The sequence below is a fragment of the Apis laboriosa genome, unplaced genomic scaffold (genome assembly GCF_014066325.1).
Source record: "Apis laboriosa isolate Shangri-la unplaced genomic scaffold, ASM1406632v1 scaffold89_cov152, whole genome shotgun sequence".
NCBI classification, from domain to species: domain Eukaryota; kingdom Metazoa; phylum Arthropoda; class Insecta; order Hymenoptera; family Apidae; genus Apis; species Apis laboriosa.
The window spans coordinates 180,837-196,915 of NW_025224719.1; the positions used below are offsets into that span (position 1 = coordinate 180,837).

Genomic DNA, 16,079 nt, shown 5'->3' on the forward strand with positions numbered 1-16,079 from the left:
CTTTCATTCCATCTTATTTTATATTGTCCTTCTCCTGATCCGAAATACCAAATCCTTCTCTACTTCTACGATATAAAAATCTACGATACTCCATACATTGATCGAAATTTATCAAAAATTCGTAAAGCTTGCTGCTTTACACACTTCGAATTAATTTTATTTCCAGAGAAAATTATCCAAGAATCCTGATACGCGCGTACGCTCTCCGTTTCCTTTCCACCGTTTCACGCGCTTCGAATTTAACGAGCTCCTTCATTGATGAATCGCGTTCATCGAAAGCACGATTTCAGCTCGATCTCGTGATCTAACGACGCCGTCGTAATCAGCAATAGTAGCTAACGGAGAACTTCCGTGGCGCCTGATCCCACTTATCACACGTCGTGGCGCTCGTCTTGGAACAAGCGAATCTTTGCATCGATGTAGAAAGTTCAATTGTTCTCCGTTTCTTGGATATGTGATGTCTTTGTTTGTACCAAGATTGTGGAATTTGTATTTAAAAAGAATAAAAGAGTTGTTGTTTCGAGTGGGATAATTCAATTATCAGTGATACATTTTTGTTTGTAGATGTAGACAGTTTGTTTCTTTTTGGAAAGGAAATTCGTGAAGAATCATTTTAATCATTCGAAAGGACATTTTGACAAAATTAAATTATTTTGAAAAATTTTCCTTGAATTATTGTTTGAACAAGAATTTATTTGTATAATCTGGGATGATTTGTAATTCTGCTTTCTAGGAGAAATGGAAGAAAATTAAATATTAGATTAAGTAGGAAATTTGTTCTTTCATTTTCTCAATGCTGTTGAATTGCTACCAGCAATTCGAATCTCATTGGAAAAGGTAAAATTTTCGAGTTATTAAGGTTTCGTCTATTCAAGCTTTTGACTCAAAAGAGGATTTAACAAGCGAGAATTCGACGTACAAAGATTTTTCTAATTGTTAGGATATAAAAGACAGATTAAAATAGTTTATTTTATCTTCAAGGTACGTTTTTTTAATGATTTCTCGCTAGAAAATTTTTAATCTACTCTTTTTAACAATTTTTATGCACGTTATATATTATTATCACTGAGATAAGAGATTTTAAAATTGTTTACAATAAATTTGCATGAGATAAATGCGTTCACTTACCTTGTACGGTCCCAAATCCTTAACACTGCAGGCTAATTTCACGTTACGTCCTGCTGGGACTGTGATATTTCCTATTTCATCAACGAACTCAGGATCCGGGACGGTGGTAACTGAAACGACTGTAACTGAAACAAAATGAAACGATTGTTAACATAATGTTAATATTCTCCTGGGCATTTAATCACAATTGAATTTCCCTCTCGAATATTACTGTTCAAATTAGAAATATAATTGTTCATCGAGTTTAATCGTTCAGAAAATAGAGATTGCCATAAGAATTCCAATTTAACATTATATTTCTATTTAAAATTATTACTTATATCAAAAACTTAAAGATTGTACAGTACCTGTACATATTTCTTGAAAAACTTCTCCAAGCATTCAATCATAATTGCAAGAAAATATTATTTATTGAAGAATTGAACGAGATTTTATTGTATTATTACCTTACCTTTCGTATTGCAATATATTTTGCACTAATAATAATTTTGAAAATAATTTAACCAACCTTTTTGCATCGATCCATTAAAAAGTAATAAAACTTTTATATATTCTTCATACATTCGTCTGCAATATATCCTTTTTAAATCTTCGTATGAAACAGTACAAATAATTTACGAACCATTTAATATAGTTATGCGACTCATTTTGTAGAGTTTCAAGTAATATCGAATCAAGCCACAAATGAAATCAGGTCGCAAGAGTTCATATTCAAAATAGTCGATAGAAATTATGTATTGTCCAGATACATAGATAGATGGATTTAATCTAATAAACTTTTATTTGCGAGCTTATCAATAATTGAATTAAATTAACAATTGCAACAACAAATATTCTATAAATTATAAAACTAACTCATCATTTCCGGATTTATTCCATTCCAGATACGTCAATTACTTCGTTTCTTAATGATGAGAAAAATAATACGTTGCATTATACAAGATCTCAATGCAAGATCGTCAATTTCTATATTTTTAAAAAAAACAAGACTTTGAAACTAGGTCAACTTTGAAGATCCAACAATAAAATTTACAAGACATCTATAAAAGAAAAGTGTAGAATTCAATTAAATATTCCAAGAATCTCCAATATAATACAATTACAACTTCAAAATCGCTATAAGAACATGTAACAACATCATATCAAAGTACGAAACTTAAAAGTTCACGAGTTTGAAAACTCACTTACACTTACTTGTTAACTTCTTATAGTATAACTTTGTTTATCAATAACTGGAAATTTATGCCACTTTTCCAATAAACATTTTTCCATTCCAACTTATTCCTTTCACCCTCCAAAATAAAATCAACCCTCCAAACATATCAATTTTCAAAACTGTTGAAAAAGAAAGATCCAAATCCGTATCCAATCTCCTCTTTTCCAATAAAAAAAAAAAAAAAGAACTCCACATTAATTCAAGACGTCTACCATCCAAACCTCAAAGGTTCTATCGCGCATACGAACTCAGTGCTTGCTTGTAACGCATTGTCAATCCCCAAAGGAAGAAAACCAAAGCAAACGATCTCGCGACGAATAGCTCCTCCTCTCCTTTCCGGCAGGACATCGAAGACGCGACTATACCATTTCCTGCAAAGAGGAGAGAGAAAGAGCGAGAGAGAAAGAGAGAAAGAGCGAGAGAGAAAGAGAGAAAGAGCGAGCGAGAGAGAAAGAGAAAGAGAGAGGAGATCTCTTCACGTGGGATGCGTGGGATGCGCTTTGAGTTATAGGAGGACGCTGCTCAGACTGACAGTCTAGTTATTGAATACAAAATGCAATTTTTCAAGTCTGCCGCCGCGGTACATCTGCTCGCAGCCAGCTCCTGAAAAGTAACAGACCGTTCTCAATGGTGGAGCTGATCGAATACTCGCCAGGATTTCCAGATACACACCTCGTCCTGTCTAACACCGTGGACCATCCATCCTGAAATTCGCGTCTTCGAGTCTTGAATAACGTGGATTGGATCGAATGAAAATGGGAAACGATATTGTTGACGGTCGAAACGAGTTGAGAGATAAGATGAGGGGGTGGATCGAGATTGAAGAGAAAGAGATTTTTTTCTCGAGTTCCTTTTCTTTCTTTTTCTTCTATTGTTGTTAAAAGAGAATCTTTCACCTGGAAGATTTAAGAGTTTTAACGAAGTTGAAATGACGTAACGAAAAAGGAAAGAAATTAATATTTGTTAAGTATTTATAATAAATGGATGAAATTTCTTGAATGAAATTGTAAGTTTTCCATTTCCATTCGAAATTTGAATAGGTTTTTGATTTTTGAATGGAAAGATGATTCGTTGTTTTAGAAGCAATGTAATTCGTATCGTGAGCGCGTTTGATTTATGATTTATCCTCTGTTGCGAACACCCTTTAACGGCATATTATATGGTGTTCTTTGAAGCATTGAAATTTGATGTGGATTTTCTCGTTGACACGCTTCCATTAGTTTGCTCTTGTTACCATGAATTCCTTTCAAGGTATTGCAATTATTTTCACCCTTTATATTTTTGCATACCATAACAGTGGGGTTTTGCAAATAATCATTGTCAATAAAAGCTTGACAATGTGGACCTTTACGTATTTTAAAATTTTACATAATAACACTTAGAGTGATAAAAATGTAATCAACGTCGCAAAGTTAAATTTCAAAATATCTACGAAACAATCTAATTTTAATATCAATAAAATTCTTCATGAATTTTAAAAATTATATTTAAAGAAACCTTCTTTCTCTTGCCACTTATTACTATAAATATTTTTCCAATTGAATTTTTATTAAACGTTATAATATTATATTACTTTCTTGCAACTACTTTGATTTTATACAATCTAGTGTTAATATATTCGTGACAGAATATCTTAGGAGCATTAATTCTCTGCCAAAATTTATTCTTCATGAATTTTAAAAATTATATTTAAAAAACCTTTTTATGCCACTTATCACTATAAATATTTTTTCAATTGAATTTTTATTAAACGTTATAATATATTATTTTCTTCCAACTACTTCAATTTTATATATATAAAGTGTTAATATATTCGTGACACAATACCTTAGGAGCATTAATTCTCTGCCAAAATTTATTCTTCATGAATTTTAAAAATTATATTTAAAGAAACCTTCTTTCTCTTGCCACTTATTACTATAAATATTTTTCCAATTGAATTTTTATTAAACGTTATAATATTATATTACTTTCTTGCAACTACTTCGATTTTATATATATCAAATGTTAACATATTTACACAAGACTTTAGAAGGATTAATTCTCTGTCAAAAAACAGAAACAGCAAGAATATACAAAAATCCTTGCCTCCATCTCACTTCATCGAACTTAAAATATTTTCGTACATACAAATCTCATCTTCCCTTCCTGTCAAAGGAGTAACAAGAGTTGAAAGTTTTCTCGTAAATTCCTCGAGAAAATACTCGACTACAGGAGGCCGATTTGCCGGATACACTTACCGATCTTACACACCGCCTAATGCCCCTCAAAGGGCGCTGTTCAAACGTTATTACGGATTACACGCGGGGATATCGGTCCGTGGAAGGGGTGGCGTGGAGGGACGCGGGTGGGAGGGCGGAAAAGGGATGGCAAAAAAGAGAAAGATCGTTACCTGTGAAGAGAAGACCCCGCCACTCGAAAGTATTTCCTGCAGAGGGGGAGAGAGAGAGAGAGAGCACCACTTTCGAGAGTTGCGAATGCGATTCCGCTAACGATCCGTGCAGTTGCACCTGTATCCTGAAACTCGAGCTCAACCCCCGCGAGAGAACCCTTTTGCTGTTTCTCAGAATCGAACGAGGACACGTTCCAAAGCGTATCGCATGCGATCGATCTTTGACTAGTTTAGTTTTCGTGTCTCTTACTTTCTTTCTTTCTTTCTCTTTTGGTACATCAAATATACACGTGAGATAGTTATAGTTGAAATCGAGGCTTAGTAATGATTTTTGTGATAATTTAGAAATTAAATGCGAAAATATTGAATTAATTTAAACAAGGAATATCTCTCTTCTTAAAATTCCAGTTCCAGTGAGATACCTTTGTTGTATATTTTTATAAGCATCGAGAATACTTTCTATCTTGCACAAATCAATTCTTTAAATTAATTTAAATCGGAATTAAAATTTCAATTTCCTGAAAATGTATAATTTAAAATTCTTGACCAATTCTTCTAAAATAATCGATATAATTATATAAAATTCTTATGATCCAACATTCCAATCCAAATAATTCCGTTACTCGCAATGATAAGACCACCGATATTTCTCTAATTTTCCTTCCTCTCGTTCTGAAAAAAAGCAAAAGAATTAGAATGAAATATACATATTAAAAAAAAAAAAAAAAAANCGATTCCGCTAACGATCCGTGCAGTTGCACCTGTATCCTGAAACTCGAGCTCAACCCCCGCGAGAGAACCCTTTTGCTGTTTCTCAGAATCGAACGAGGACACGTTCCAAAGCGTATCGCATGCGATCGATCTTTGACTAGTTTAGTTTTCGTGTCTCTTACTTTCTTTCTTTCTTTCTCTTTTGGTACATCAAATATACACGTGAGATAGTTATAGTTGAAATCGAGGCTTAGTAATGATTTTTGTGATAATTTAGAAATTAAATGCGAAAATATTGAATTAATTTAAACAAGGAATTAAAATTTCAATTTCCTGAAAATGTATAATTTAAAATTCTTGACCAATTCTTCTAAAATAATCGATATAATTATATAAAATTCTTGTGATCCAACATTCCAATCCAAATAATTCCGTTACTCGCAATGATAAGACCACCGATATTTCTCTAATTTTCCTTCCTCTCGTTCTGAAAAAAAGCAAAAGAATTAGAATGAAATATACATATTAAAAAAAAAAAAAAAAAAAACTGACCAAACGAAACCACATACCCTTGCAATTCTCACAATTGTTTACACCACGTTCATAAATGCAAAACAGTGGACGCGAGGAGGAGCAGATTCCGGCCAGCCTAAAGATTTACACGAGGATATGTGCACAGGGGTCAAATGAATGGAACAGAAAGAAAATGGAGAAACATGGAGAGGGATGGGAAAAGGTGACTTGCCAAAGGTAGCTGCTCCAAGCTGACTAGAAACCGTGCAGGACCCATGCTACTAGGAAATTCTCTTTGGGCCAATGCCATCGCCAAAGGATCCGCCAGCATGCACGCGCGCGAGAATCTTATTTCCCACCCTTACTCGGGATTATCCTGATTTTCGTAGTTCATAAAGACTTGGAAGTTTCGCGAGGAATCAAAGATTAGGGGTGAACACGGGTCGAATAGCTTCTTGGGTCTACGGTTCATTAAGAATAGAAATTTTCTCGAGTTTGTATCGTGCAAACGTTGTAGGATGATGGAATAATAATCCAACGTTTGGAAATGTTATTTATAATGAATTATTGTAGTATTCTTGTAGTTATTGTTTGCAGTAAATTTGTGTAGATTTGAATAATTTGAATTATTTTGAAAGTTTTGCGAAAAATAATGAAATTTGAGTTTTCTTTTGTATCTATTATTGTATAATTTAATACAAAATAATAATATTATAATTTGTTTTATTTATTTTATAATATATGAATCTTATTACCTATCATTAATATTTTATATTACCAATAATATATCAAATACGAAACTTTAAACTATTAAAAAACAATTTTGTATAACTTCAGAAAACTGCATAATCGTAAAAAAGAAAAATTCCAAACGTCCATCATTACCACGAACCACAATTACAAATTTATCTAATCACTATAGCAAACCTAAAATCACTTCCTCTTTCGATCCCTGCATTCAAACAAGATCAATCTACGATCAATTCTAACCAAATCTAATCAAGTATCGATCCACATCGTTTCTACGACTAACAAAAGAGGGGAGGAATAAAAAATGATCAAAAATCAAATAAATTGTGTACAGTTCCAAAAGAAAAAGAGAAAAGAGAGAAAAAAAACGTAATTCGACCAACAATCTCATTCCGTCCTCATCGCGGAGAGATCTGAAGAGAGATCGTGAAGTATTAATTACGGAAAGTAGATCAAACTCGAGGCTTCTATCGCGGGATAATTAATACGATGCCCTAAGTATCGACTGTCATTCGAATTAACGAGGGCGGTCAAAACGACCGAAAGAAGAGCGCTTGGCGGAAGTACCGGCTTCTTCGAAGAAATCGCCAAGATCCTTCCGTTAATTGGATCAGCCTCGACATGGAAAAATATGTGTGTATGTGTGTTTGTGTACATAGGAAAATTTCGCGACCACAAATGTTGTATATTCAGGGTAGAAATTTTATCTTCTTCGCAATCTTTTATCGTCGAATCGGTAAGAAAGATGTCACGAGTTGACCTGAATGTGTGTTTGCTTGTTTCATCGTTTATCATTTCACAGCAATCTACAATTTTATGTAAACTTTCTTCTAAACTAAACGTGTAAATTTTAAACGTGAAAAGATCTGTGCAAAATGTTATATTCGAGAAAAGGAGGAATAAAGTATAACACGTGTTGCGAAACTTGAGAAATAAAGGGAATCGTTCATTTCTTCGAGTACATTCGTAAAAATTCAATTAAAAATTTCTGGTTGTGATGATAATTTAATATAAAAATGGTGTATGGTAAACAAATCTTTCTGTTTATATCACGAATTAGAGACCACCCTGTATAAACGAGATGATGTGTACAGACATCAGCATTACTGAATATTTTTGAATGTGTCATGTTAGTGAAATCTGATTATTAAAGTTCAAGAGATATTCCTTCGTCACACGAGTGAAGTGGATTTGTGAATTTTAATTAATATATTGAAAATGAGGCATGATGATAAAAAAAAAAAAAAGTTAGTCTCGAATAGGATATCTTGAAAAGTTTTATAATTAATTATGTACATTATATTGGAAAGTCTCTTCTTATGTTGTGGATGGATCGATGAGAATATTTCTCGAGGAAATTCGTGATGCGTTTTCAAGTTATGTTTCATCTGTTTGGAAGTACAGTTGTTATTCTTGAAGAGCGATGGTATAATTTAACTGATTGTGAATTAGAGTGAGGAAAGAATGAATTATCATTATATTTTTATTTCTCATTATATTTTTAAACGTGTTGTCCTTTATATCTTCGTTTTTAGTTCTGGTTTATTCTTAGAATAACTTTGAATATATAAAATTGAATAATAGAATGTTTCAATCTACATGTTGATAAATTAACTTCAATTTCAGTTCTCACGTCGGAAATTCACCAAGAGTTATAAATGAAAATAATCGTAAGAACTGTATCACGTTTCTGGATCTTTCTAGATTAAATTTGTTTCCTCTTGAACGTAAAAATAAATTTGAAAATTCAATTTTCATTTACTTTAATCGAATCTAACTTTAAAAATTGATCAGTCACACGATCAATGAAATATTCACATATTATTCAAAAATTAATATTCTACAACCAACTACACTAAACTTAAAGAAAAATCATATATATATATATATACACATATTCCAAAACAAAAATGTAAAAAATTTACAAATAACACTTTACATTTCTTCTCACCAATAAACCCACGAAATTAAAATTAAACTAAATAAAATAATAAATAAAATATAAATAAAATAATAAATAAAATAAATAAAATTAAACTAAAATAAAACTATTTTCAATCACAAGAGATCTTTCCTATGTATCTTCTCGAAAATATGAAACAGAGACAAGATCACTATTATTCGAACTCTAACTTTACATTTGTCGACTACGTTTCCCCGAATATCCGCGAAAATGTTCCCAACCCGCGTCCATCAACCTGTTTATTCAATTCATAAAACACTTCCAACGACGGCGAATTATCAAACAACGTGCAACATGTATATGTATACAATGTATACCGCGTCATAAATAGCAGGGAGGAGGAAGATTTTTATTTTTCTCGGCCGAGTCCCGCGTTCGAGAGCCTTTTCCAAACGCGGATCTGTTGATAGAAAGAATTGTGCAAATATTCCGTGTTGCAACAAACAGCTATATTCTAAAACCAATAGCGTCGAAACAATTTTCGCGTTCCCCCCATCTAACGAGAAACAGGATGGGCGAATTGAACGATCGCGTGCAACGTTCGTTGTTGAATGTTGATTTTTGTTAATTTTTATGTTGCTTCCAAAATTAGAATTATTGATAATATTTATTGTGAAATGATTTAATTTTTGATAGGATTGAATGATCGACATTTGTTTGACTGTTTCATTTTGTGCGTGTTCTTGATCATCTCCAGAAACGATATTATAATAATTGAAAAATGCTTAGAATTTGTTGGAAATTCGATTCAATAAATTTTAAATTTCTCGTAAATTCGATATCTTTCTGAATATTTTAGAATTAATTAAATGTGAAAATCTTTGTTCTTGGAGAAAGGGAATACATTATATCCTAGTGAAAATTTGAAAAATTTATTAAGCTGTCTTATTTTTGGAAAATAAATATTGTATAAATAGGAAATACAAAAGTATTCGATTCAAGAAAGAAAGTGTAAGAAATTGTGTAAGAAATTTTCATTAAGTTTATTAGTATTTATGAATAATTAGCCCACACCATTCACATTGTTTTCTCTCATAACTATTATTGTTAATATTCTAGGAGAACTGATAGAATATTCGTAACCAGAATTTACCAGGGTTCGCTAAATTTGAGGTTTATTCAAGAACAAGTAGAGAAGGGTTGGAGTTTTTTGCTTTAACATTATTGCAAGAAATTGCTGACTTGCTACGTCTGCTTCTACTTGGCTGGGATTTATCACTTGTGGGAAGAATAATGCATCTATTTAAAAATTAAAAATTGTCCAAAGACTTTCTCTCTGTTCTAATAATAAAATTATATCATCTACAAAAAGAAACACTTGACAATGATAATGAATAATTTAATCATTTGATTAAACTATATATACTTAACAATACGATACAAACAAATTGTAATTTTTTTCAATTAAAAATTACTAATTGTTTTATCGTTAACATATAGATTGTATAATATTATATGCATTCAATCTCCTAGAAATCAAATATTAAAAATTATAATCAATCCTAATCCAAAGACAAATACCTAACCTGCACTTATTCTCAAGTAAACATCTACAATTAACATAGAACAAAATAAAATCAGAATATAACATCCATTCCACCAAACAACTCATTATACCCAACGGAATCAAGCGATCGCGTCTAACAATTAAATCCACCCCTGCCAAAAGATCCATAAATTCCTACGAATCCTGCACCACCCTCCAACTCTCGTTACTTCGTTATAGACGAGCAATTATCTCCCAGGCCTCTTCAACGACGAACAAGTTGTTATCAACGGCTCATTATCACGTCGTAAGAAGCTTTCTCGCGTTTTGGCAACCTCGTCAAGGGTTGGCAACCTCCTCGCGCCGTACCTGGTAAATCTGAAAAGCTGGCGCCGCCTTCCCACGTCGAGGAGAGGTGCGAAACGAAAGACTCTAAAAGGTCGACGACGCGCGCTTTGAACAATGAGAGAAGCATGAAGAGCGAGAGTAGCTGAAGCAACAGTTTATGTCAATTTTCCGCTCGACAGAGAGCGGCGGCACAACCCTTCTCTCCGTCTCTCACCCCCCCTTTCGCGCGTATCCTCGTGAAAATATCGCCGTTACAAGGAAGCAATAGGCAATCGAGCGTGTGAAATATTTTTCACGTGTGAACGTGCCGCCGTTGTGACGAGAAACCTCGTTCACTTTGCCTACTCGACTTCCTCCATCAACGAATTCCCTCTGTGTTATCGGCTGTATATCCCCCTCCCACCGCTCTCTTTATTATTAATAATCGAAATCGGATTTCAATCTCGCCTCGAGCGCTGGTTAAATACGAGCAATCGACGAAAGATTTATTAATAAAATTTTCGTGAATGAACGTTTCTTTGTCGAGAGAGGGGGTGGATTTCGACGAGGAGGTTTGGATTTAATTTTGTGACGAATTTGTGTTTCGATTTGCTTTATTTGTAATTTGAGAGAGAATGTTTTTAGGGAATTTATTAACGCGTTATTGGCTAATAGGAATTTCATAGAGATGTTTTAAAGGGAAAAGAAATGGGAATTTAAGGTCTGGATATCGTAGTTTGTTCTATTTGGTGGTGTAAATGAAATTTGTTTAATATTGTGTGATTAGGATGAAAAAAATAATTTCTTTTCTGCACGAAGATATTATTTTAATTTTGTATTGTGTGTAAAAATGACAATTAAATAATCTTTATCGCGTAAAAAGTGAAATTAAATAACAGTGTTGATATTGAAAATTATGAATAAATTATCCTTGAAGCGATATAAGTATCACAATCAAAATTTCGATTTCCTGTCAATATGCTAATCTATTCTATCGAGCAAACTTCTTAACTTGGTTAAGTAGTTTTCTAGTGAAATTAAATTTCAAAGTAATGATACGAAGTAAATCTGATTGAATTTATAAATAATAAACTGAGTTTTCGAATTTCTTTAGAAAAATATAATTTCCCTGAGTAATATTTCAAAGTAGATATCTTTAAGATAACACGATGTAAATTGACATTTGTTAAATCTTGCTTAAACCTAAATACTTGCGATTATTTTCAAACAAATAGAAACTGATCTTAAATCTAAAATTTCAAAGTTTAATTACTCGAAACTGTTTATTAATCCAACAAATTTTACGCGACATTTAATACGATAAATAAACACACACATATTTCATCAAAAAAGAAATTAATTAGAGAGATCTATATATATATATATATAGAGCAACCAGATTAATTTCTAACTTTCCTCATCAGCCATAGATCGGAAAACTTTGACCTACTTCCGCTTTATACGAATATCTAATAATATTCTTATTACCCCGCTCAGAGCTTTCATTTTTTCTATATTATCTTAATACAATTAATATAAAAAAAATGAATTTAATCATGAATTTTCAACATTCTCATTTTATTAATTTATTCATCAACATTGAATGATATACAAATCTAATTTAAAAATACAAAAATATCGAAGGACTTTTCACTTTTGGAAGAAATTTTTCCAAATTTGTACAAAAATATGAAACTTGTCAAATTTTAACTTTGACATACTAAACAACACTTTCTTAGATACTCAACGAAACAGAAAAGAAAAAGAAGAACCATTTTTCTCTCTACAATCTTCAATTCCAAGAAGAAAAACCCGAATTACAAAGTCCAAAAACTTAAATTCTCTAAACCAACATCTTAACTCTAACCTTATCCCTAACAATATTCCTCCAATCCCTCGGAACGAAATCGACGAAAAACGAGAGAACGAAAAAAAAAAAAGAAATAAAAAACGATAACCGTATTGTCATCTCGTTTTCCGATTTTCATCAAAACCCAGATCGCTATCACGGCCCAACTTCAAAAGGGGACACGAGATATCTGGCGATCGTTCGTCAGAAATGCATGACCCTTTCCACCCCCGATTTACAGACCGACCAGAGAAAAGAAACGATCGCTCTCTCTTTTTTTCTTCTTTCTTCCTTTTCTTTCTTTCTTTCTTTTCTTTCTTTCTTTTTTTCTCCACGGTTTCCGCCAACGTCGCACGATGAAAAGTCCGAAAACGAAATCCGAGATAAGGCGCGCACGCACACCCCGTGACTCGCCGAGATACGAAAGTTTGCCGTGGAAACGGCGCGTGTGTTCAGCATTTGCATATACACGGTGTCCCGGCCGAAGGACCCGCCTTTTTCCATCTCTTTTTCCGCGAAAAACATCTTTCGCGCGGCAACTTGCTTTAAAGCTTTAAAACGCGGGCGAGGTGGGGGGTGGAGGATGGAGGAGGGTGGACGCGAACGAGAAGTCTTTTTCTTCTCTCCTTTTTCTTTCAACTTTCCTCGTTTTTCATCCTTTTTTATTTTCGAATCTCGGATTTCTCAAAGCGGGAATCGTATAATATCTCCTCCTATTTTGTTCGTTTCCTCGCTTTTCCCCCGCTTTTTGAGCTCGGTTATACTTGATTTGAGAGAATACACGTAATCCACGAGTAAGATAAATGAATAGTTCCGGTAGTTATTTTTATACGATGGAAGGATGTACGACAGGATAAATAAATGTTTGTGAAATTTGTGTACAACGAATGTTTGGGAATGTTGTTTGTGAGATTTTGAAATTGCGATTCAGATATTTAGATTCAGATGCGTCTGTGTGCACTGCTGTGTTCAATTATAACGAATTCGTGAAAAATTTATCATCTATCTCTGTATAAAATGTATAATATGAATATATAATTTGGAGAGAATGAATGTCAAGAATGTTATTCGTACTTGTTTAAAGAAATTTGTTATTTAATAATATAACGAAACGATTGTTTTTTAAATTATTTTTTTCTTTCTGATTAACAGATATGGATAACTTTCATATATTTTATTGATTAAAATCTGATGAATTTTTTGAATTGAATAATTAATTATCTACACAGCCGAATTTTCAATATTGTTTGTTCACGTAGGAAACATTAAAAACATGTTATTTATGCACGCTACGGTATATGTATAGAATATATTCATGAAGTTATTTATAGGAAAATCCTGATACAGGTAACGTGCACTGTTGACGAGTACGTAAACAAACGGCTATGTGATTTTTTTTTTTTTTATTATTATTATTTAAGAGGGATGTAGCCACAAGCACAACTATATGTATTTCCGAAAACGGAAAATAATTAATATTAAATTTGAAATGAAAATTTCGTATTTAATTTACATAATTTTCATATTTAATTTGCATAAGATATATTTAATTTTCATTAATATCATAATGAAGTTAATAAAATTAATTGTATAAAATATAAGAAACAAAAATATATCATATACTTTTTTGAATAAATAATTTCCTTCTACCGAGATATAAAAATTGAAAAGAAATTGCAAAATATTTTTATCTGATTGCAAATATATCTCATATTTCTTTAAAAATTATCTTCCAATTTCAAAATTACGAAACCTGAACTTTACACGCTTTTTTTTCACTTCGCGCTTCATTTCCTTTCGCATTATGTAAAGGGGAGACTATTTTTAATCTATGACCTTTATTTTAATACAACAACTCGAATATACTTTCTATAAAATTTCTAGACAAAATAATTATCCAAATAATCGACGATTTACACAAAATAATAACGATTTTCTACCGTTGCATCAATCTTATCCATTGATCACGACAAAATTTCGATAAAATCTTCCCATACACCAACTTTATAACATCCACCTAAAATTAAAATCGTACATAAATAATCGAACAAAGTGTTTGTCTCTTGAATCAGGAAAAAAATATATACTCCATCACCGGATTCCGATACATCGCCTGCAATTCCACTGCAACGAATCCATCATAGTAACGTTTTACATCCAACACCTTCCCTTCCTTCCTTTTTTTTTTTTTTTTTTTTTTTCAACCCTAAGCTTCACACGCATAGAGACGCTCTCACGCTCGGATGTCGTTCTCGCGCGCGGATTACACTTTGCACGAACAGAGATATCGTTTTTATCCAAACGCGACCGTCTGGCCACCTTCACATCCACTTTATCTTGATTCGACCGTGTGTTTTCCGCCGATGCGTTCCTACCAAACCCTTTTTCTCCCTCCCTCTGATCCAGCAGAAAAACTACAGTTGCAGAGAATTCGGCGCGAGCGTGCGAAATGTGCACGTGCGCCAGAAAGAATTTCGAGAGCTGAATTTTTCAATGCCAACAACAGCTCAGCTGGCTGGTATGACGAACACGTGAACGGTTTTCACTCGGAGTAAATGTTTTTCTTTCTTTCTTTTTTTGTTTTTGTTTTCGTTTTTTTTTTTCGTCAGAGACATTAGAACTACGGGATTCTATGGCTTTTGGTATTTTGGAATTCGAATTTTTCTTGTGCGTTCGAGCTGGACTCTTAAAACATTTCATCTCTCTCTTTTCCGCTGTATAGGATAAAGGATTCGTTTTTTATTTCTAATTTGATTTTAAAAAAAAAAAGTAGATTTATCTTGGGAGAAGAAATATGAATAATGATTAAGTAAGGATATAATTTGTTATTGCATATGCATAGAAAATATATATACTTTGGGTATCCTTTTGGTATTTTAATTTAATTCAATATGAATATCTATCATCGGCGCAGATACATTCCCAGATTATAAAAATGCGTTCAAATTAACGTATCAAATATATTCGGGGAATTAATAACTTGCACAAACTTGAGAGAAATGAAATGCTATCACTCCGTTCAACTTAATATTTTAATTAAAATTTTTAATTCAATTTCAATTTCAATTTAAGTTTTTAATTAAAATAATATTTCTTTCCTAAGGAATATTTGTATTTTTTAGAAAGCATTAGTGTGATTTTTTCTGTCTTTGGTTTTGGAAAAAAAATACCAAAACTTTCATTGAATAAATATTACAATTGAACGATGCGAATGATCGTATTGAAATTAATTCGAAATCATGATAAAATTCAAATTATCGAATTCTATAATCAAAATTTACGCACCAGATCATCCTCCAAAATTGTTGTAATATATACATTAATTTTCAGATATTTCAGAATTAATTCTCCATGTTGATAAAATTTATTCATATATTATTACTACATATATATATATTTAACGTATGCACAAGTTAATATTACCTACGAGATAAAATTTTTACACAAATATACCAAACTTCCGGCATCCCGTCCCGATAATTACGAACCATATCAAAGGAAATACATAACTCGAGATTCATCAAACGCAGCTCCCCCTCCCCCCTTTTATTCCGTTCCCCGAATAAAAGAGCATCGCGAATTAGACGAAAGGATGGCCGAAATAAATTGTGGAGACGTAGAACGCGCTTCGGCCGAAACGAAGGAAGAAACCTCTGAGAGAAGGAAGAATCTCTCCAACCAACTCTCCACGTTTCTCCACGATGAGGAAGATGGTCTGACAAATGACAACGGTCTGTCTATCCC

At 32.6% G+C, this 16,079-nt stretch overlaps 1 protein-coding gene across 1 annotated transcript in view; it reads right to left on the minus strand.

The window, feature by feature from the left end:
* Positions 1–16,079, minus strand: part of LOC122719608 (lachesin-like) — a 244,606-nt gene that overhangs the window by 160,351 nt on the left and 68,176 nt on the right. Inside the window, exon 2 of the mRNA XM_043945558.1 lies at positions 1,129–1,253. Coding sequence (XP_043801493.1) covers positions 1,129–1,253 — 125 coding nt within the window. The remainder of the gene's footprint in view (positions 1–1,128; positions 1,254–16,079) is intronic.